The sequence below is a fragment of the Carassius auratus genome, chromosome 37, assembly GCF_003368295.1.
Source record: "Carassius auratus strain Wakin chromosome 37, ASM336829v1, whole genome shotgun sequence".
NCBI classification, from domain to species: domain Eukaryota; kingdom Metazoa; phylum Chordata; class Actinopteri; order Cypriniformes; family Cyprinidae; genus Carassius; species Carassius auratus.
Window position 1 is genome coordinate 6,511,754 of NC_039279.1, and position 22,744 is coordinate 6,534,497.

The following is a 22,744-nucleotide window of genomic DNA, read 5'->3' on the forward strand; positions in this document are numbered from 1 at the left end:
ACACATTATTATAATGTTGAAACCAGCAGAGTAGATTTTTTTTTCTTTCAGGTTTCTTTGATCAATAGAAAGTTCAGAAGAACAGCATTTAATTTGAAAAAGAAATCTTTTGAAAAATTATTACTTTATCATCACTTTTGATCAATTAAAAATGTGCACGCACAGTGAACACCCACCCGGAGTGGTCATCATTTATGCTGCGGTGCCCGGGGAGCAGTGGTGTTGCTGGCCTGAGACTCAAACCCACAAAAGAGTCCTTGCTAAATATAAGTGTTAATTTCTATAATTTTATTTCCAAAAACAAAAATGATATATTGACTCTAAGCTTTTGAATTATATAGTGCATTATATAATATTATATAAGCTAAAAACACGGTTTGGAAAATGGATTCATGGTGTACTCGCTTATTATATACATTTTTCTACATTTTGAACACAAACAAAGTTAAGGACCGCAGCTCTGATTGGTTGTTTCTTACCGGGAGCGGATGTATTTCTGCAAATGGCAATAGGACCACTGGGAGGAGCCAGAGGAGCTTGATTTTTTCACAGATTATCTGTCTCATATTCTACTGTCAGGACATAATGACAGGTTTAACAAATATGTAAAAAATATATTTTTTTACAAAAGTTACCTACTGCAGCTTTAAGTGACTTGATTCGTCCATACTTAAATTAGATGTAGGTCTATTTAAGGGGAGAGCAGGGCTGTCACATTTCTTACTGTTCAGTATTTCTTGGGTAGGTTTATAAAAAAAAAATAAAAAAAAATTGTAAATTAAATACAATGTGTTTTGTATGTTGTCATAATGGAACCAATTATTAAACTGTCCATTAAATGATTTATATATATATATATATATATATATATATATATATATATATATATATATATATATATATATATATATATACATACATACACACACGTATAGTTGTATATAGGGGAGTATAAGGGGAGGATGCTGGTGATGGGAGTGATCAGACCAGATGTTCAGCTGCTCCACTATCTGTACCTGCATGAAATCCATCCAGACAGAAGATGCTTTTCTTTTCTCGTTGTGCTTGCGTATATGTATAGGACTTAGCGCAAAAAAAAAACAATGTGCATACGGACTCTGTGCAGCGTTGAAGCATTTTAGACGTTCCAGTGGTCGGAAAGATGAACGCATCTCAGCAGATCCACTTTTCCTCCAACTGGAAAGTTGAGTCGGTAATCATTTCTGTCATATTCTCTATTATTTTTCTGCTTGGTACCGTGGGGAACTGTCTTGTGCTCGCGGTTCTCATTCACAATGGCAAGATGAATTCAAAGAGCACCAACCTGTTCATCCTGAACCTCGGGCTGGCGGACCTCTGCTTCATTGTCTTCTGCGTGCCTTTCCAGGCTACCATCTACACCATGGACGAGTGGGTATTTGGACAGTTTGTGTGCAAAGCTGTGCACTTTATCATCTACCTGACCATGTACGCGAGCATCTTTACTCTGGCAGCGGTGTCTCTGGACAGGTGCGTGTCTGGTGCGCAGTCAGCGCGCGCTTTTCTTTCCAGTTCAGTGTTGAAACGCTTAATTGATGTTATTAGCGACAATAATATGCAATAACTCTATGCAAAGAAAATATTAGCAAATGCAAGAAACTTAGAGAGCAGTGCAGAAAGAAACTTTAATATCTACCATAGTGTCTGCAGCGATGTGGCTTATTCAAATAATTTAAGTATTTTTCATTCTTATTTTGGTAATGTTTTACAATTATAACAATGCACTTAACAATTGCAGTTGTTTAATTTTGCATTAGGGAGTAATATGGGTTTAATTCGGAATAATTGGGAAAAAAATTCCAAGTAATCTCAATTTACCTTAATCACCCTAAATTACTATTTTATTAAATATAATTACAGCAATCATAACATTATTGTAAAGGATTTTTTTCCCAGAAGAACTGATAAATTGCACTTTTTTAATTGCTAAAAAATAATTAATTAATTAGCAATAAAAAGCATACCTGAGAATGGTGTCTCAACAACATGTGATGTTGTGTCACTGACAGCACCGAAAATATTAATAATAATAATTTGCACAGTAAAAGTAAACATTTTCCAATTAAACATTGCTTGCAAATAAAGAAACACACACACAAAATTGAATGGCCTTCAATGGAGACCAATGGTTTTAGAGCTATGTGTACAAGCAAGGGCTAAAGTTAACCAGCCAAACCAAACTCTGTTTTATTCTACATGAAGAAAGAGTGAGAGAGGATTAAAGCAATACCATTGAGAATGCTGTATTATATGTAGTTTGACAAATAAATGCCAGCTAAACCTCTTGGCAACCAAATAGCAATGCCCGGGCAACAAGGTGGTGAGTTTTGCATGAGGAGGCACCAATCACATTTTCTTAAGAATGAAATCAAATAAGTTTCTTATAGCTACACTAAGTGCCAGAATAAGATGTGCCACTTACCTGCTCAGATTACCAAATTCACATACTGAGTATAGGAACTCATTTTGAATAAGTAATTACTTATCAACTGTATAAAAAAAAAAAAAAAAAAAAATATGTTCTATATAGTATGAATGTATGTTCTAATACTAGCACTTACATTTTCTTTTCTATTATATTATATTCTATAAAAAAAATTAAACACGCAATGTGTACTAAACTGAGACTTGTGATGGAACTTGTATATTATTTTTGTTCTCTCGTTGATCTGATTGCTTCTATTGTTCTCATTTGTAAGTCGCTTTGGATAAAAGCGTCTGCTAAAAGATTACATGTAAATGTAAATGTAAATGCTCATGTTTTCATTGTCATGTCACCATGGCAACAGTTGCATTACTTTACTGCTATTCAAAAGTCCTCTCCTGTGGTCTGATGGGACAGGAAAGTGCCCATCAGATGCACACTTCAGAATATCACCTGAATATGGTCATTGATAGTTTAAGCTGGTGTTCAGCTAAAGAGTGGACAAAACCCCTCTAAAACCATCCATGCTAAACTAGCTATGACCATGCTGAAAAAACAGCTAAAACAAATGTTTGCAATTTCCCAACAGATATCTCGCTATTCGGTATCCTCTGCGCTCAAGGGAAACCAGAACTCCCCGTAATGCTCTGACCTCCATCAGCCTTGTGTGGGCTCTATCGCTGTTCTTCTCTAGCCCTTATCTCAGCTACTACCAGCAGATGGATCTAGACGGGACCACCGTTTGCATCCCGGCGTGGAACACTCATCACCGTCGAGCCATGGACGTCTGCACTTTCATATTCGGCTACCTGATCCCAGTCCTCATTCTCAGCATCACGTATGCTCGGACCATCCGCTACCTCTGGACCTCCGTGGACCCCATGCAGGACATGTCAGAGTCCCGCAAGGCCAAGCGCAAGGTGACCAAGATGATAATCATTGTGGCTGTGCTCTTCTGTTTATGTTGGCTGCCACATCACCTGGTTATCTTGTGCATGTGGTTCGGCCACTTCCCACTCAACCACACAACCTACGTCCTCCGCATTCTCTCTCACCTGGTGGCCTACACCAACTCCTGCCTGAATCCCATCGTCTACGCCCTGGTGTCTAAACATTTTCGAAAGGGCTTCAAGAAGGTTTTTGGCTGTTCGTTTCGTAATCGGGTTATAAACCGGATCCACATAGTGCAACCGGTGCAGACGCTGAGCCTGGTGGAAGCTGCCTCGTGCGAAGGATCCAATCATAACGACGGGTCAAACCGGGGTCACCTCTGGAGCAAAGGCAAGATGGTGACGAGCGCCTTCATGACATTTAATGTGACATAATCCACTTACACTCTCACCTACTGTCAAATCAGCGCTTACCAAAGTATAAAACTCTTCTGTTCCAGTGGCTTTTAACAGTATTAGAGATGTGATTGCATAACAAAAGTTATCATAGGCACAGATTGTCAGGGAGAGTGGAAGCAGCGCTTTTTGTGTTCTTGGTGAAGACATTGACTGATGTTTAAAATGAAAATCTCTTGCGTCTGTGTTTTGTCAGTGTTGGCAGCTTTTGTCGCTGTGCAGTGGTGGCTGTGTGCTTTCAGACTGTGAATCATGGTATGGTTTTCCGGAGGTACGAACAGATTGAATTATCAGAGGACAGTGCCGGCATCAAGTTGTTTGGTTCAAACATTGACACGGTGAACATTTATAACAATTTGATCGTATTTTTAGAATTGATGTTTTTGGCTCCTTTAGAGTTACCACCTACACGATCTGATCTATGGGGAGTGTGACGTGCCTCTGGGCCCTTATTGTTATAATGAGTGTTGGTGGGGGGGCTTGGAGTTAATAATGATGTGAAACACCTGCAGAGAATGATAAAAGGTGATGGATGTCTGACTTCAGTTGTTTTTTGGTTACCCTTTTGTCGTCTGCTATTTTGGGTTGTATGGAATTACATTTGGTTCAATAAAAATGAACGAAACTTTATAAAACCGAACGTAGGTTTTTCAGAAACTATCAAAAAGAAGAAGAAAAACACAATTAAAATGTAAAAAATGAACTCAGTCGCACAAATTTAACAGGCTCTTCAAATATGTTTCATTCTTTGTTAATGTTTTTCAAAGATTCGTTTTGTTAATCGTGGATTCTGAATGCATTGCCACAGATTTCACTTTTGCTTCGCAGTTTTTCGTTTGGTGTTTTGACACAAACTTCTCGTGGGGGCGGGATTAACAGTGATCTACTCTGATTGGATAGTGAGCTTTTGATGGACAGGTGCTCTCTGACCTGGAAGTACAGACGCCACGTCTAGTTCTTGAGAATACTATTTTAATATCCCAAATTTAAAAAATAATTTTAATTCATAAATTAAAGAACATGCTCTTAATTGGAGCTACACTAAAAGTCTGTTCTTCTTACATCTGTCTGTACCACTACCTCTTTTGTGTCGTATAGGTTTGTGTTGTTTTTAAAGCATGTCATGAATTTTAAAGATATTGCTTTGGGTGTTTATCAATGTATTGGTGGTGCGATCCCAATGTATTTTGAATTGGGTTGAGTCACAAATGCTTATAAAGAATTAACAATGGATAAACAAACAATTGTTCACAAGTAAATCCATAGTAAAAGATTGTTCTTTGTGATGATTTCCATGCAACATAATGTACAGAATCATCACTCAAGCTGTTATGAAACAGATGCACACAAGAGCATCCACTTATCTTGGTGGGATTTACTGGGAATGTGTCATTAAATGGCTGGTTCTCGCGTGTAGCTGCTTTAGACTTAGCTGTTGCTTAGAGAGTTTGTGGGTAATATGTGCATTCTGATTTGCTCCATCAGTGGAAAAAGCCCAGTGTTACAGCCTCATTTAACATCTGACGTAAGTATTTATTGTACAATCACTATTTAACCAGTTTTGTGGTAAGTTTATACTTCCCATGACGCTGCTCATATGAAAAAAAGAGTATGAGGGCATCTGTTTTTAAGGACCTCTTCTCTGTAAAGCACAGCTGCTGCCATTCTGGCAAGTAGGTGTTTTTTTTATTTTTTATTACAAGAAGAAACAGGTCAGTGAATTTGAATATGTTTATTTAAATCCCTTTCATGGGTGTCAAAAGTCTCTTCGTGCACAATGTAGGTCTAATTGTGCAGGAGACTTTGGTGCCCATGAACCATATACTTCTGATCCTTCTTGAAGAGCCTCTCTGCAGTCAAACTGATTGGCGTATAGAGAGAGGACAGCTGTGGAGTGGCAAAAGCAATTCTGGCTCTCTACTGATGATGATGATGATGATGATGATGATGCTCTGCTCTCCATGATTATTCTTCCCATGTGTTCAGCTCTTCATCAGGAGCCAAACACTGATCTGAACTTCTGACACAGAACAGACACAATAGTCATGGAAAATCAAGGCAGTCAGAAAATGAATAAATAAAGAGATTGTGTCCTGGAAGAAATCTCTTCCTTTGGATGGATGGATGCGTATGGTGGATGGTGATTTATACAGCTGAGCTGAATAAAAATTAATTTGTAGCTTTCTGCGAGGAATGGACCAAAATCTTTCTGTTTTCCAGAGCCCTTAGATCTCATTTGCATGTGTGATGATGGTATAAACTGCAATGCAATATGGTTGTATGGAAACAGAAACTTGGAGAAAGGTATTTCCTGCTATAAAAAAAAATGTCATGGTAAATGAAGAAAAAATGCTTACTTTAGGAATGTTTGAATTCCGTAATTTTAAAAGGAAGTCACCAGTGAGAATATGTTGCCGGGTAAAATCTGTAGTGTAGGAAGGGGTTGGGGTTTGAACAATGCTGACTTTAGTTCATAAAAAAGTTGATTTCCTATCTTTCCTCATCTGAGCTGTGATGTGGGATAAGACGAAAATTATGACATGGATGATCATGTAACGTCATAACATAAAGCTTTTCACGGCTTATACATTATACGTGTTTTTTAAGTAATATTCTGCTTGCTTTTGACATATTTATTTTTATTAGTTTTAGTCATTTTAGTACTTCAAATTAAACTATAAGTTTTGGTTTTCCATCTACAATTTATATTTTATTTACTAAAATAAAAATAGCCTAGTGTTACACAGTCAAGTCAAAGTTCACTAGTTAAGCCACTCTTCTGTCTTGCCTCTCAGGGACATATAATGACTTTTCTGATGTTTATAAGGCAAGGTACTGGTTGTCTCTCTGTAGGGATGTCACATTTGCCAACCTCACACCTCAGTGTTTACAGATGAAGGGAACTTGTACTTTTTCCTACTGCCTCCTTCGTCGTCTTGGGGGAAAAGGAGAAACATAAGATCCATCTTAAATGAAAGCTGTTGATTTTTGGATCTTGTCAGATGTCTCTTGTTGCAGAACATTGTAAAAGTAAACAATGTTCACACTGATAGCATTTTACTGAAAAGCTTGTTATTGCAGTGCTTTACTGATCTATATTCTGGGTTTGTACCTAACCTCTAACCCTGACATAAATATAGCCAGAACCACTTGACATGCTCCATAACAGTGTCCATGGTTGAAAACGTAATAAATCAGCATTCATCTAACAAGCATGCAGTTTTCTTTAAGGGTAGCTTCAGCTTCTGCTGAAGTCTAGATCCTGCTGCAACCTTCATAAGCTCCATCATTTCAGACATCACACTGGGACATAACAGGTAAGGGCTGTCCTTTACCTCATGTTTCCAATCAGTTCTAATGGAAGAACCTGTGAGTTAAAGCATGCTTTGAGAATTGAACAGAGATGTTGCCTCCCAGTTAGACCTGTGCCTCCAGTGAAATAAATACAATTAGGATCTAAGACTTACTAACAACAAGAAAAGTACATTTTAACTGTTGTTAATCAAAGGCCCCACACTGCACTAAAGGAATTTTATTTTTGTGCTGAATTAAAAGAAAAAGAAAGAACATGGATATTAAGAATTCTTCACAAGGGTTCAATTAATGGAAATATTCAAGTTTACCCAGTGATTAGCTGAAAATGTACCCACCTTTAGTGCTCTATGAATCCAGTCCATCAATTATCATAATATTGCTTTCTCCAGTGAATAATTCTCCTTGTCTTAATCAGGAGAGAAATATGCAAGGATCAATAACCATTTACAAGTAAAAACAGTTCTACCTGAGGACAACATGGCATGGACCTTACATTTAAAATGCCTTAATGATGGATTTGTTTATTACAAACATGCAGCTTTTCACTTCACTAGATGTTAATTCATGGACTGGAGTACTTGTGGATTATTGCAATGTTTTTAACAGATGTCTGAACTCTTATTCTGACGGCACCCGTTCAATGCAGAAGTGATGTAATGTTAAATGTTTGCAAATCTGTTCTGATGATGAAACAAACTCATTAGATCTTGGATGGCGAGAAAGTTTTCAGCAAAGTTTCATTTTGGGAAGATCTGTTCCTTTAACTCAGATTCACAGATTGACAATTCTAAATATTTAAAATATAATCAATGCATGTGCTGGTAGGCTAGCTGCATGATTTTTCTGCACCAGGTCCAGCTGTATATAATTATCACCAAGATAAGATGTGAGCTTTAAATTTATTGAGTAAATGTATTCTCACTTGAAATGGTAATTCAAAAGGCACTTTTGACAACCAGTGGCTACTAATTCCCTCGTGCTGTGAATCAATACGAAATGCAGTCCTCTGTAGATGTGCTGATGCACAATGACACCATCATTTCACTGAAAGCTCTCTGCAAAACAGAACACTTCAACGTTCAGTTCATCTCTGCTCTGTTGTCTCCTTCAAGATCTGAGGACAAAAGAAAGGGCAGACGCAGTGTATCAAAGATGCCAGGTACTCTCAATAAATATTCAACGTGTGTTTGCAGTCGTATTAGTATCTGTTTGATCATGTTTCATAGTCAGGATCCTGTACACTTCTTAGGAAAAGCAAACATAGGAATGGTACAGTAGTTGTGTAAACCTCTCTCTTTATGGTGCTCTTGTTTCACTTTAATCCATTCATGTGTATTTTTAAGTCAATATGTGATCCTAAAGCATGTGGTTATTGAAAATGAATGTTAATTTTGTTTAATTTTTAGTAAGGACGTAAGGAGGTCCTGCAGAATGCCATTCCTGTGGTTCTGGAGAGCAGACAGGCAAGAAAGGTATATCTACAATTGAGCAAGTGAGTTTTATAGAGAGATGTACACTGTAAAATTTTTCCAGGATTTCACAAGATATAACTGTAATATTTCACAGTTAATTACATTATTACCACTTCACAGGCTTTAACTGTGATAATTCACAATATAATACCGTATTTAGACTTTTACTGTGAAAATAATGCAGGCGCGGGGCTTTTACAAGAAACTACTGTGAATGCCGTCTTTTTTGAGTGGCAACTGCGGCAGCGTCATCAGAGCGTCATCAGAGCTCTATGATCTACGTGGTCTCATTCGGTGGATTCAGACAGCGGTAAGTGTTTAAATGTCAAACTTTATCAATTTGATGTGTTTTATATGATAGTGCATGTAATTTAAAAGTATGAACCAAATTAGCGTTAGTTGTAGGTTCTGTTGTCATGTTTTTGTAACTTAGCTGGAGGAGACTCGCGTCGACGTTTAAGCGCGCAAATTTGAATGAAAAGACGTTGGTTATAGTGTTAATTATACCGTATTAAGTTAATTGTGAGATGTCTGATTAGATACACCGTCGAACATTTAACTTTAGCTTTACTTAAAGCTTATCTTAGTTACTCTAACAGCGTTCTCTCTTTTACCACAGCATTTTCTACATTGACCGACGATAAATAAAGTTATAAGGTAAGATATGTGGCCTTAATGTGGGTATTATGACAGTTATTATCAACTAACGTTAGATAAATTATGGTGTTTGTGGATTTGGGCAAAGGTGGATTAAATTCATCTCAAATTAGTAACTTTATAATTTTCTTCCCTGCTGTGTGTGTGAAACGGAGCAACCGTTGTCTTTCTCATCAACAGAAAAATGAAGTGCGCATGTCCATGTTTTTTTTATTTTTTATCTTGTCTCTGGAATTTTCCACTGCCAAAATAAATGTTTTGCGCGGCAGTTTTCCCGCTGTTAGACCAATGTGCACTTATCTGTGTTTTGCCAGTACATTAATGTTGGTTATAACTAGACAGTCCAAAGTAATTGCAGTGATTTTTATCTGTAGGATATACGTTTGTAATTATTGTCTTTTAATCGTCATCTGGTAATGGTGTTTGTATATACAACTTAAATACAAACCGTATAGTTTAGTTTCCAGTAGCCTACAGGGTGGTGATGTAGCTTTCTAGCTACACTACACACTGTTCATTTTAAAGTTAAAAACCCGAGTAGTCCTTAATAGATTCTAAGAACTGTGAAAAGGTTCCTCCGGTCGGAAAGCGGCTAAACACAGGTCTTTCTTCAGGGTTATTGTCCACAATATCTTTATTTTGTTTTGTTACAATAATGTTTTAAAGGGGTCATGTTATGTAAAATTCACTGTTATAAGTTGTTTGAACAGCAGAGTGAGAACAATGAGCCTATACTGGCAAAAATCCACTCGCTCGTTTTTGAGGCCATATTCCATCCATGCAACACACACAATGTACCTGAAGCATCCAAAGAGCACCTGTATATAATTACAACAAAGATTCAGCAGCACTTCTACTCCATTATCTTCAGGTATATGTTCCCACTTTACTCTTCTGACCGATGTCTCCATCCTCGTGGAGTTTCGAGAGGCCCTGGAGAACAAATTCAACACCATTCTGAAGTTCTGCCAAGAAGTCAACTGTCATCAAGGCGTGAAAGATGTTTTGGCTTGTTTTGAACCGGAGGCTTCAGACAAGGCTACATGCATTCTTCTCCTTCTGATGGCGTACTTCAAAGAGCCCAAGGATGCTATTGTGCTTGATGTTGATGTAAGTATATTTTCACTCTCACATTAACATAAGCATTAGGCCTATTGTTTTTTGTAAATGGTAATAGGACTGTACTTATATTGCATCTTTCTAGTTTTCTGACCACAAAAAGTTATTCACTCTACACTTCACCATTCATACAGGTGCCAACCGCTCATCAGTCCAAAGAAACCAGTCACATTGTCATGATCACATTCTAAACTTTACCAAATGTGTACTGCCTAATCTAAGATAAATCAATGGGGGCCAAGGGAAAATTTGTTCACAAATATAGCTACTATAGGTACAGATTATTAACAGTTGAATCTTATTCTACTGTTATTTTTGCAGCCTTGTGCCACAGCCACTGATGTAGAAGGGACTGTGATGCTACCAAGCACCCCTCGCTTGATTGTTCAAGGTAATGTTGATGTCTTCCTCATTTTGAATGTATTCTGTCAAGTCATCCACAGATTTGTTGTGAGCAGTTTCATGTAGTAACTATTTTCTTTCAACCGATAGTTCCTTCATGAAACTGCTCACAATAAGGTCTGGATTATCTCAAGTAAACCAGGTCATGATTTCTGGAAAAAGACATTGCTGTTGAGTTTTTCAAAAAAAATTTTTTGCACTAGCAGTTAGCGTTTCATAGTGGTGGTTGAAAATCCCTGACATTGGCATGAAAGCAGCCGAAAAATGACCTTAAAAACTTAGAAAGTGCTTTACAGCAGTTGTTTATGATGAATTATGTTTTTGTTACCAAGTTTTGTTAAAGGACGGCTTGCAATTTTTTTTAATGATCCTATGTTTTGTGCAATTATTTAAATTTAATGTAATCGAAAATTATTAAGTCTTTGGAGAGAGGTGAATAATCTTGAACAAATTTTTTGTTGAAAGAAAAAATAGGCTAACGTTAGTCTCTAGTGCATGAAGTTTGAACTTGAAGAATGGGCGGGATGTCCCAGGGTAGCTCGACACGGTCATCCATTTTGCATTATCACTGTGAACTTAGAAGATGACGCACACGAGAAGTTCTGCTGAGATATTACCGTGTTGACTCTTTACTTCAGTTATTGCTTCAGAGGTAAAATGTACTATTTCTGTCGTTGTACTTATTATTTGCATTTTAAAATTGTATTCTTTCTTGTAGACTTTCGTATCTGAGTGAAAAAAGTGCGTCATCATCCATTTTGAATAGATATAACGTTAGCTAATTCCTGTTAATTTCAATTAAAAGACAACGCACATGCCACGAAAAGATCATTTTTGAGAGATTCTTGACTGTAACTTTACTTTGGTTGCACTTCATAGGTAAATAGACTAAGGGGCCGTTCACATATCGCGCCAAAAACGCGTGGAAAACGCTAGGCACGCTATACTTCTTTCCAAAGCGCTCGGGCAGAAGCGCTCCTGAAGCGTCTGCGTTTTCTAAGCAACCATGACGTACTCTCTCCATGAAGACGCAGACATTTCAGCAAAGGATAAATGGATTTGCATCACAAAAAATCGCCCTCAGTAGCTCTGCTACTAAATTTATTTAAAAATGGCAATCCATATACAGCTATGAACAGCTGTTCCTTAACAGTTTTAAACGTTGTTACGGGAAAGGATGAAGCAACCGCGTCGCTTCCATTATGTGCGCATGTCGCGCTCCTACATTGGAAATAACGAACTTGCGCGCGCAGAAGACGCGATATGTGAATGGCCCCTAATCCGTCTTTGTACTTTTATTATTTGTGTTTTAAGAATGTGTTTATTCTCCCCGTCGATCTTCATATAGGATATCTGGAAAAAATGGACATACTTTAAAGAACCACAAGATGCCATCATGCTTGAGGCTGACGTAAGTTTTGTTTTGCAAACACTTATTCAATTATTGGTAAAAAGTTTTCTTTTAATGTATATTCAGTAAAGTTGTTACTGAATATAAGGTTTGAAGTCAAAGGCAGTGTACTTTGCACCCCGTTGCATCTATAAAAATGTTTTGTATAAACTTACTTTACAGCCATCTGCCACAGCTGCCTAAGTCCAAAGGATGACCAGATTGCCGAGCACACCTCGCTTGATTGTCCAAGGTAAGGCCCTATGAAATCAGCTTTATTTTTTCCCAAATTAGTTTTTTCCGTTTTAGTTTTCATGGATTCCATATTTATGGTTTAATTTCAGGTCATCCAATATTTCTGAGTTTCTTTATGCAGCGCTTTCTGCCAGGACTTTTACGTGCTTTTCCCAAACCACTGAAGTGACGTCGGACGTCTGGGTTAGCAGTAGCATGAGCCGTCAGGCAAGTGTTATTTAAATAAACTACTGATGTACTTTCAAACTTTGTTTTATGAGTACAGAACCTATTTGTACTACTGTAGAAGTTTGGCATCATTCTGGGCATTATTAGTGGGGTAATTTACCAGATACAGCCTACGATCCATTAGCGCCTGCGCTAAGCCATCCGGCTGATATCTCTAAATAAGCTCTAACTTTAATAATGTTCAACCAAGGGGAACAAGGCTTCTGGAGGGTATTTGGCTCGAGGTCATGGTGCAAAGGAGCCTAGGTTGATTTTACTCTGAACCCTCCCTTTAAGACCTTTATCGGCCGATACCGAGTACCAATCTGATACCAGTGTTAAATTGTTAATATATTGTATTTTCACTGTGATGAAGAGACAGACTTCACTCGAACATTGCATCCCTAGGCAAAACACGGCGAACAGATTAGGTACAGACGTTCCTATCACCATTCCATGTCTGAAAAAATCTCACTCCATTATTAAAATGAATAGCAAAATATGTTCAGAAATGTAAACGCCATAAAGTAAACTCAAAATTCATCAACAGCATATTATAAACAATGTAAACAGTACTTATTAAAGGAACAGTTCACCCAAAAAATTTTAATTTGCTGATAATTTATAGTTTATTTCTTCATCAGAACAGAATTTAAGATTTTTAGGGTTTTATTTCGGGCTAAAGTGAATGGAGCGTCCAATGATGGAATGACAATCCAAAATCCAAATATAAATTATCAGCAAATTTAAATTTTTAAGTTAACCATTTCTTTGAGTACTGCACATTATTACAAACTGCTCTGAAACCACTCAAACCTGGTGGATGTGCAACAGTTTTCACTTTCAAACGTGCAATTGCATGTCTTTAAACTGTCTCTTTTTGAAGTTTAATAATCCCATTTCACTGTATATCGTGACTCCTGTCTTTCCGTCCATAAAATTAAGACTGTTTTTAAAACACATTGAGTAAGAGGTGCTCATTCCTATTTCTGGATATCTACCTTCCTGTAGAGTTCAGTCTGATCCAACAAAAGGTAGATATCCAGCTACAGAAATGAGCACCTCTTACCTCTTAAGGTGTTTTGCATGTGCTGTTCTGGTCAGCAAATAGCAAATTAGAAAAACTAAATGGATTATTGAAAAATAATCGGTGTAAAATATATTCTAATGTTAGACTGTATTTTCAAATATATAACAAAAATAGGGAATCTCTCAGACTTTGAAATGTTTTTTTTTTTTTTTTTTTTTTGTGGTCTTAGGTGCTTCCTGGGCATCAACCCTGATACAGGATCTAAATCCAAGAAGAAGCAGGGAGGCATCAATCAGCAAGTTTGTTCTCTGCTGCGCAAACTTGTGGATTTTGAATGGATGGCAACATAATTAGATTTTGTGTTAAAGGAGAACTCCGGTCAATTTTAACATTGAGCTAATTTTTTGGTAAATTTGGAGTGCTGTCAATACAGAGAACATCCTTGATTGGCCGTGTTTCCACTATCGAGCTAAGACCGGGCGTGCTAGTGCGTGCCAGGACCAGTCGCGTTTCCACTGTCACTTCCGGGGCTTGATCGTGCCTCGCCGGGGCTTCCTCGGGGCCAACGGCCAGGGTTTTTTGGCCCAACGAAAACCTTGGGCCAAAGCGGGCCAGCTGGGGCTAGAGGAGGGGTTATGAACAAAGGCGGAGTTTCTCCGTGTCTAGAGAGCGTCAGCGCGGATCATTTCAGAAAGATAACAGCTTTAACACCAGCATTAAAGACTTTTTAAAATAAGTTGAGCTCAAAACTCACTCTAAGTTAGCAGCAAGTGTTTGAAATAACTTGATCTGATGTGGATTATAATCATTAAACAAGGCAGAAATATTTATAAGCGATGTAAAAGACTATGCACGCTAAACATTAACGTTACCATAGTAAACATGGTAAATATGACCACTTGGATAAATCGGACGTCAGCTTCTTATTCTCTATCACAATTGTGTATCTATTAAGTAACATTTTATCTGTCGTCTCGTTTCGTGAGTTTAGCTCCACGTTGCATATCATCAAAATATAATAATGTTTTTTGTTCGGGAGCTTTTATAAAAATAGAGAGTCTGCGCTGCGGATCATTTCAGAAAGATAACAGCTTCAACACCAGCATTAAACACTTTTTAAAATAAGTTGAGCTCAAAACTCACTCTTAGTCAGCAGCAAGTCTTTGAAATAACTTGATCCAATGTGGATTATAATCACCATACAAGGCAGACATATTTATAAGCGATGAACAAGATATGCACGCTAAACATGTTACCATAGTAACCATGGTAAAATATGACCGCTTGAAGAAATCAGAAGTCAGCTTTTTATTCTCTATCACAATCGTGTATTTATTTAGTAACTTATATTATCTGTCACAAGCCTCGTCTGGAGAGTTTATCTCACGTTGCCTATCATAAAAGAATATAATAATGTTTTTTGTTCGGGAGCTTGATAAAAATAGAGATATTATCATTCATTCTAAATATGACGGCTACTGTGGCTAATAAACAGAAACAGACTCGACTGAATAAGCAGGCTATTTTCATGAGCGTTAAAAATAAATAAAATAGAAATAAGTGTATTTATGTGTGATTAATTTTGAGTCCTGATAAATTAAATCAATATGATCAATGTATCACTTATTCTATAGTTAAAACATCGATGCTTTTGAATATTATTATATAACAAAGCATCCAAACAAACGGCCGCTTTTATCATGTTTGGTTTGTGATCGCGCATGTTCCAGTGACCTATTTCTTTGATTTCTGATAACTTCTCTTTGATGGTGAAATTTTGAGGTTGCATGACGTTGTTCTGAGAGGCGTGTAAAGGGCGTGTTTTAGTGACGTGCAGCGGTGCTTCAGGCTCCACTGTGGAAACCCTGCGCTATTCTGGCCTCGGTGCTACTGGTCCGAGGCTATTAGCCCCGCCTGGCCCGCTTTAATCCCTGGCTCGCACTGGCCCGACAGTGGAAATGCGGCTCTTGATGTGTCATTACAAGTGCACAGCCAATGTGAGTGATTCCTTCAGAGTGAACACGAGTGAATCTGACTGCAGTAGATGTGAAAAATATGAATAAAAATGAAGTTTTTGTTTAGTATATGTTTAGTTACCTATGATCACGCGCGTGAACTCGACAATCGACTTCTTTGGACTTAAACCGAAAACAGGATGTAAATACAGGTATGAGCGCTGGCTGAATTAACTTCATTTTTATTCATATTTTTCACATCTACTGCAGTCAGATTCACTCGTGTTCACTCTGAAGGAATCACTCACATTGGCTGTGCACTTAAAATGAAACATCAAGGATGTTTAGAGGGTAAAAATATTGCCCCATTGAAGTCAACAGGGTGCAAATTTAAAAAAAAGGATAACAAGTGTAGGCAACACTGATTTTTTGTTGTTGTTCTCTGTACTGACTGCACTCCAAATTTACAAAAAAATCTCGTTGCCAACTCTTGCCCGTTGCCGACTCTTGCCCGCTGTTATGTAATGACTCTTGCAACATTTGTTATGATATTGCTGTATCAATTTTATTGAAAATAAAATCAATTGTGGAAACTATTGTTTAATCTTTTTTTACTACTTTTATGTCATCATATTGCATTACTGTATTAAATTGTAAGTTTACAGTTAATTACTGGCTACTAATTGCATTACTTTTACAGCTGAAACACAATAAATTACTGTTCAAGTTACAACTGATAACTATATTTATACAGTTATGCACTGTGAAATTACAGTAATGATGTGAAATCAATAACTGTGAAATGACTGTACACAACTGTCATTTTACTGTAATTTACATTAAATTTTTTACTGTAAATTACTGTGAAAGTAATGCAATTAGTAGCCAGTAATTTACTGTAAAATCACAGCAGAATTTTTTACAGTGTATATGTAAGCTAACTTCAAGACCTATATAATATCTCATGCATGCTTTCTGATTTTATCATATAGGAGGTATTGCTGGACACTATTTAAACTGAACAGAGATGACATCACTGAATTAAATGATGAACTGCCTTTAACTGTCATTTTGCATTATTGTCACAATGTTTTCCTAATGAATGTTGTTCAGTTGCTTTGGCGCAATGTATTTTGTTTAAAGCGCTTTATAAATAAAGGTGACTTGACTTCACATGTAAAGGAGACTCATCTTACCTGCATAGATATGTCCAATAAATAGGTTTGTATTTTGCAATACTAAATACAAATAACTTAGGTTAGAGTATTTTAAAGCCAAAGTTTCTCCTTTTGATTAGCAGCTGTTTCAACACCACTTCCCAGAGATATCATGTGTTGGGAGGCTTGGAATCCAACCTGATTGAACCATTTTTGCTTTTTGTGTATTGTAAGTATTTTAATAGTACATGTTGTATGTAGATAGATGTCTATTCAAGTCATGAAAATGAGATGCATGGCATGCTGGTTTATGCTAAGCTTTCTTTCTTGAAATGTTTCTCTCACATATGGAACTCTCGCTCAGTTAAAACTCAGTTAATTATTTGATATGGTGTTGGAGTTTGAATAAATGGCAGGGAGGTTATGAGACTGGTTTATCTGCATTCCATTTGTTTATCAGTGACATTTCTTTCCAGGGTTTGTGTTTTCAGTACTAACCATGTAATTGGTTTCAGAGATACATCGGAAGCAGGCAAATCGATTGGCTTCTGTTGTGTGGTCCTACAGGCCGCCACAAGCCGTGAGTGTGAAGAGATTATTAACCATATAGGTGAGTGTGAAACCTCTTTAATTCACAGTATTAATGCGATGATAGAATTATGTCAGGTGCCAATCACTTAAGGAGTAAATAATATATTTTGTACTGATTTGTTTTTTTATTTTTAATTTTTTTTTTTTATCACCACAGCCGCTGGGTTCAGACATAATGGTTTGTGTGAAAATTCTGAACTTGAGTTCAGAATTTGAGTTTATCTTCTGAAGTGTGCATCATCTGTTTTAGAGGACATTGTAACAACAATGAGTTTTACATAGTAATTAACTCAAATGATATATAGGGAATTTGAATAATTAATCAAGAATTTGATTAATATATATCTCAGATGACAGTTACATTTAATTTTATTGATTATGAAAAATAGCTCAATTGCCAATACCAATACTAATCACAGGGCACTGTAATTTACTCATTAATATGTCAATATTACATTCTTCATATCAATTATTGTGATCTCTTACTGTAAATTACTGCAGATCAAACCGTGGTATGTCCAGCACACCACTGTAGACCTATCAATTTTCAATAAAGTTATCACGCCTTATAATTCAAGGAAAAGTATTCTCTGGCCATGAAAATATTATCCTATCCTTATGATAAATTTAGTTTCTAAATTTAGAGCTTGTAGCTAAAGATCAGAACATTTCAGTGACTCGTAATGTGAGTGGGGTGGAGTCCAGGCCAATCATTTTATATATGGGTTTTTAATAATTCAACTAGTAATACATCAAACTACAAATCACACAGAGTAAATATGCGTACGAAAATACAGACAATAAACATTTACAAGACATAACGGAATCCAAATAAAAGAGAGAGAGAGAGAGAGAGAGAGAGCGAGAGAGAGAGAGAGAGAGAGAAGTGTAGAAAGCGAGAGAGATCACAGAATGAGCTCAGGTATGAAAATCAGTCAGTAAACCTTAGTGGAACCAACAACGAATCAAATAATAGCAACACTTTAAAGCAGCATTTAAATCTCCATAGAAAACGATACTTGCATGGCCCAGTGGGTGAGCGTGGGTACCGGCGACGCACGTGTGATGTCACGTGGTCCTTTGAAAACTGCGCGCGTGGGCCGGAGGCCGTGTGACGCGCGCGCAAGCTGCGCTGGATCTTGGCGTGAGCGTGGAGTCACGTGTTCCTTTGTTGCAAAGAGGTGTTCGTTCATCTTCGCGCGGTATTTGAAAGGTTCAACAAACAATGTTCCAGAATTCGTCTTCATTGTGTGGAGAGGCGAATAGTTGAATAAACTTAGTAAAGAAAAGAAAACAAAACAACGAAAATGAAAGTTTCCAAATGAGCCATGAAAATGGCTTTCCTCTCCTCAGTCCGTGTGCTGAGGGGGGAGGAGAACCAAGCGCGGCCTGAGGCCGCGCGGAGCGACGTGTCCGAGAACGGAGAACGGGAAGAAGAGCAGAAGACAGAAGAGAAGTGGACCTTGTTTGGTCAATTCTTATAGCTTGAAATAGTTCACGCCCATTTTCGAGGGAGCATCCAATGAATGTCCGCGATCTGAAGCGGAGGGAAAGTTCCTTTGTCTCGGTTGAGACCAACCCCCTGATGATTTAGGGCCTGTCCGATTTCATCAGGAATATTAAAGCAAGTTCATTATTCCAGATTAAATACATTTTTCATTACTTTGCTCTAGATAAATGGGTCTGTCAAAGCATGACGATTAGAACAAGACTAGACATAATATATATATGACCAAAGATCTAATTTTTAGATCGAATTACACATTTAAAGATTTGTTTAACACATGATAACACTGCAGATGTTGGGAAACATCTAAATGTACCAAAAGGGAATACGTAATACATTTATAAAACATGAAAACAGAAAGTTAATGAATACATTCCATAGAATGCATTGTTCAAAAGAAGCCAGTGACTTGGCTTCTCTCCTGTCCTGTGTGGTCGTAAAATTTTACGAGCTACCAAGGAGTGTGGGGGTTGCAGAACATTTCCTTTTGAGAAAGTTAAAGTGAGGAGAGACATTTCCTAAAGTATGAGCTTGCAACTTATACTCTTCACATAACAAGGATTAACCATTTTATGCAATCCAAAAACATAATTAAAATACATATTAATAATAAAATGAAAGTAAGGAACTTATACAAAAAGGTTTCCTTTGTCTCCAGTGTGTTGGAGGAATTTGGGGGGGTTTCAGGTATCCTTTGAGGCTCGCATGGGTATCGTAAAGTAATTTAAGTCCAGCCAGGCTGGCATTTAGTACCAACAGTCTGAATTTATAAAACAGAATTTAACCCATGAATCGCTGACCTGCATATCTGTTACATCTCCCCCTTTACGTCAGATGAAGTCCCTGTGTGGACATCATCGGACGGCAATCATCCGGATGGGCAGATGACAGGTGAATCGTGATGGTCATGCAGCAGGTGGGTCATGATGACAGGTGGTTCCTGAAGCTGAGGATTCAGCTTGGTGAGGTTCGGTATTGTCTTTGACTTTGCGTCCCTTTTCCGGGGATTCCATCGGAGACCTCCAGCCACAGTTGTCGTGAGTTTGGCTGTAGAGGTTTGCATCTCGTTGAGTATCCTGTATAGGATGAAGGTCACGCCAAGAGTCAGGGCGGGACCAATGACGGTGGAGATGCACCGTGCAGTGTCGGCAGCAGTCCAGGCTAGGACCGCAGATGACTGGTTCAGAATGGGCTGTCGAGACATTGCTTGGAGGCTGTATCGACAGGAGTAATGTCAATGTGTTGGGTGGTACCTTTCAGTACTTGGTCCAGCAGGTTGGCACGGGTGGCGGTGTCATGCTGGTCGTAGGTCAGCATAGCTGAGCGCACAGGAGTGTTGACGAGCCATCTGTTACCCACAATCTCTGCTTGCGTTTCTGTGACTTGTGTACGAGGCTTGGCTTCGGCAGGGCAGCGCGTATCGCTGACCCAGGGTTGCAGCTCGCAGATTCCTTCAGAGTTGTGTCTGAGGAAGGGTTTGCTAAGGCAGAGATAATGAATGTCTTTGGTTAAAGTACACATGTGCATGTTTGGGGCCAGGTACAGCTGTGTGTTGCTGTCGTGGTAGGCCACCACATTTGGAATGTGTGTTTTGGTGTGGGTGTTGCTCTTCCACATCCTGACACTGACAATGTCTTTAGGTCTGTAGACTTGGTTTGACTCGCTGATGAGTTGGTTCAGGAGCACGTTCACTTCTCCCTGTTTGGGGTTTGCGTGCCGTAGGAAGGCGCTATCCAGAGAGTTGGCCAGGTGCATTCGTAGCAGGTCAGCTGGCATGGTGATGGTGTAAGACAGCACAGTTAACACAAGGCTTAAGGGTATCATGTATGGTGGGGTTTTACTCGTGGTTAGGCTGTCTTTGGAGGAGCTAACCTCCCACAGCATGGCTGTTGTTAATGCTGTTAACAGCTGAGTCTGGGTAAAGTCCTTCTGGAAGGCAGTAAACAGTGGTTTCAAGGAGTTTACAGTCTGGTTCGCTGCATTGACACTGGACATAACAATGTTAAACATTCTGGCGGCAGCAGCGGCTCTAAGCAAAGCTCCCGGGAACTGTTTGGAGCGGTGGTGGTGTCCACCTAACTCCATTTGTGTAACCGTCACTTTCTCATGTTGGCTGAACAGGTGTTTGACATCGGCCTCAGTGTGAGTGAGGGAGTCCTCTCTCCATCGGAACCTTGTACAGCTGTATTCGGTTACAGTGCTGGGGTAGTGTGCCCTGTCATCGGTAGTCAGGAGTCTCAGCGGTTTTCTCGGTGGCAGCTGTCCTCTCTTTGGCTGACAGCACAGCACGGCAAACCACAGCAGCATCCTGGTACAGATAATAGGGAGAGAGAGAGAGAAAGGGGAGAAAGAAACAAACAAGGCCTGTCTTTGGTTGGACAGGACAGTCTCTTTGCTTCGTGGGCGGCGACTGGGTTTAGCTCGCCCTCGCCCATGTTTTGCCACATCTTGCTGCTGGCATGACGCTTGCCTCAGTGTTGTGTCAGTGGCTCTGGTGCTGCGTGGTGCAGCACATGCTGCGTCATGGAAATATATTGGCAGTATCCCCCTTTTGCTCCGTGGCATTACACGCCCTGGCATTGTGATGTCAGACGGTGCACAACCCACAATATTGTTCTGTGCACGCAGCATGGTTTGTGTATCATGCAGTGGTCTGGGGCTTTGGTTGTCAGTGACTGTAGACTGGTTGCCAGGGTGGATGGAGGGGTCTGAGAGGTGGTAAAACAAAGTCATTATCAAGGTTTCAGAAGCCCGCATGTGCGCTATGTTGGTCTGTGTAGACAACGGAGCCTGCGTAAGCGATTCTGAGGTAGGCAGTTTAGCTAGTAAAGTTCTTGTGCTGTGTGTAATCACTTCAACCTTGAATGTGGGTGGGTGGGTTGGGAGTGACCACAGAATGTTGTTTAGTGTGCCAGTTTTGGCAAGGGTGTCAGTGTGATCTTTAAAGTCCTCGTCTAGACTTGGTAACTTTGAGTGTCCTTTTTCCTTCTTCCAGTACACGATCACATTGTGTGTTTTTGTGATGTTATCACATTGCTGGAACAGGTGTTGGTGTTTGACATGCTTGTTTGCAAGTGTGAGTCCGAGTTCCACACATTCAGGTGAGGATTGGAAGAAACCCAGCGTGTGGTGTAAGGTTTGACCACCTTGCAGGTTGAGCCGAACAGCGACCCCTTTGGTGTAAGCTGGTACCACCGTACCCTGTTTGTTGACTAAGGTACAGAGGCTTGAACTTGGGCCTGTTGTTAGGGCGTTGTACTCATGGCTGGCTGCTGGGGTTCCCGTGACCTCTGTGACCTGACCGTCTGGCTCTGTGGGAGTTCCCGTGACCTCTGCGACCTGACAGTCTGGCTCTAGCAACCTGTGTGGCTGGAGAGAAAGAGGTTCTCGCACTTGAGCAAAGTCTTTTAGCTGTTTGAAGTTCAGAAAAGGGTCAAAGTGTTCTAGCAGGTCTTTGTCGATGAGCAATGTATGAGTGTTCACTGGTGGGACATACATGGGATGTATTAGACTCATCGGAACGAATGTCAGGTGAATGGAAACAACCTGTTCAAACTGGATGTCATCCTGTCTGTACACCTGTACATTCAGTTCATAAGTTTGAGGTGTAAGAGTTCGATCTTGTCTCTTAGCTTCAAATTGGAGTCTTTTGAAAAGGTAAGATGAGATCACCGTCAGGTTTAATCCTGTGTCGATCAGGTCTTCCCTGTTGACTCCTTTTTGACCCACCCCCTTTTTGACAGGGCTGCCCAGGAATGTTGGCATTAGGGCAGGTGGGACGATCGGTGGGTGATGAGGACCGGTCTTGTGTAGCTCGCTGCGAAGGCAGGTAGTCAAAACAGCATTTTCTGGTACCTTGTGTTTGTGGTACCTGGTG

General features: G+C 39.1%; 1 protein-coding gene and 1 long non-coding RNA gene across 2 annotated transcripts; both read left to right on the forward strand.

Moving 5' to 3' along the window:
• Positions 1–1,162: 1,162 nt before the first annotated feature.
• LOC113056483 (galanin receptor type 2-like) lies at positions 1,163–3,789 on the forward strand. The gene is made up of 2 exons (XM_026223278.1): positions 1,163–1,509; positions 3,054–3,789. The coding sequence occupies exons 1-2, from the start codon at positions 1,163–1,165 to the stop codon at positions 3,787–3,789; spliced, it is 1,083 nt and encodes a 360-aa protein (XP_026079063.1).
• A 5,310-nt stretch (positions 3,790–9,099) lies between these two features.
• LOC113056532 (uncharacterized) lies at positions 9,100–12,186 on the forward strand. Its single transcript, XR_003277702.1, has 4 exons — positions 9,100–9,254; positions 10,126–10,364; positions 10,695–10,764; positions 12,124–12,186. It is a non-coding gene; the product is annotated as an uncharacterized LOC113056532 (long non-coding RNA).
• Positions 12,187–22,744: the final 10,558 nt, after the last annotated feature.

Coding starts and splice junctions, on each gene's coding strand:
- LOC113056483 (XM_026223278.1), top strand. CDS start 1,163: ATGAACGCATCTCAGCAGATCCACTTTTCCTCCAACTGGAAAGTTGAG. Junction 1,510..3,053: donor GCAGCGGTGTCTCTGGACAG/GTGCGTGTCTGG, acceptor ATTTCCCAACAG/ATATCTCGCTATTCGGTATC.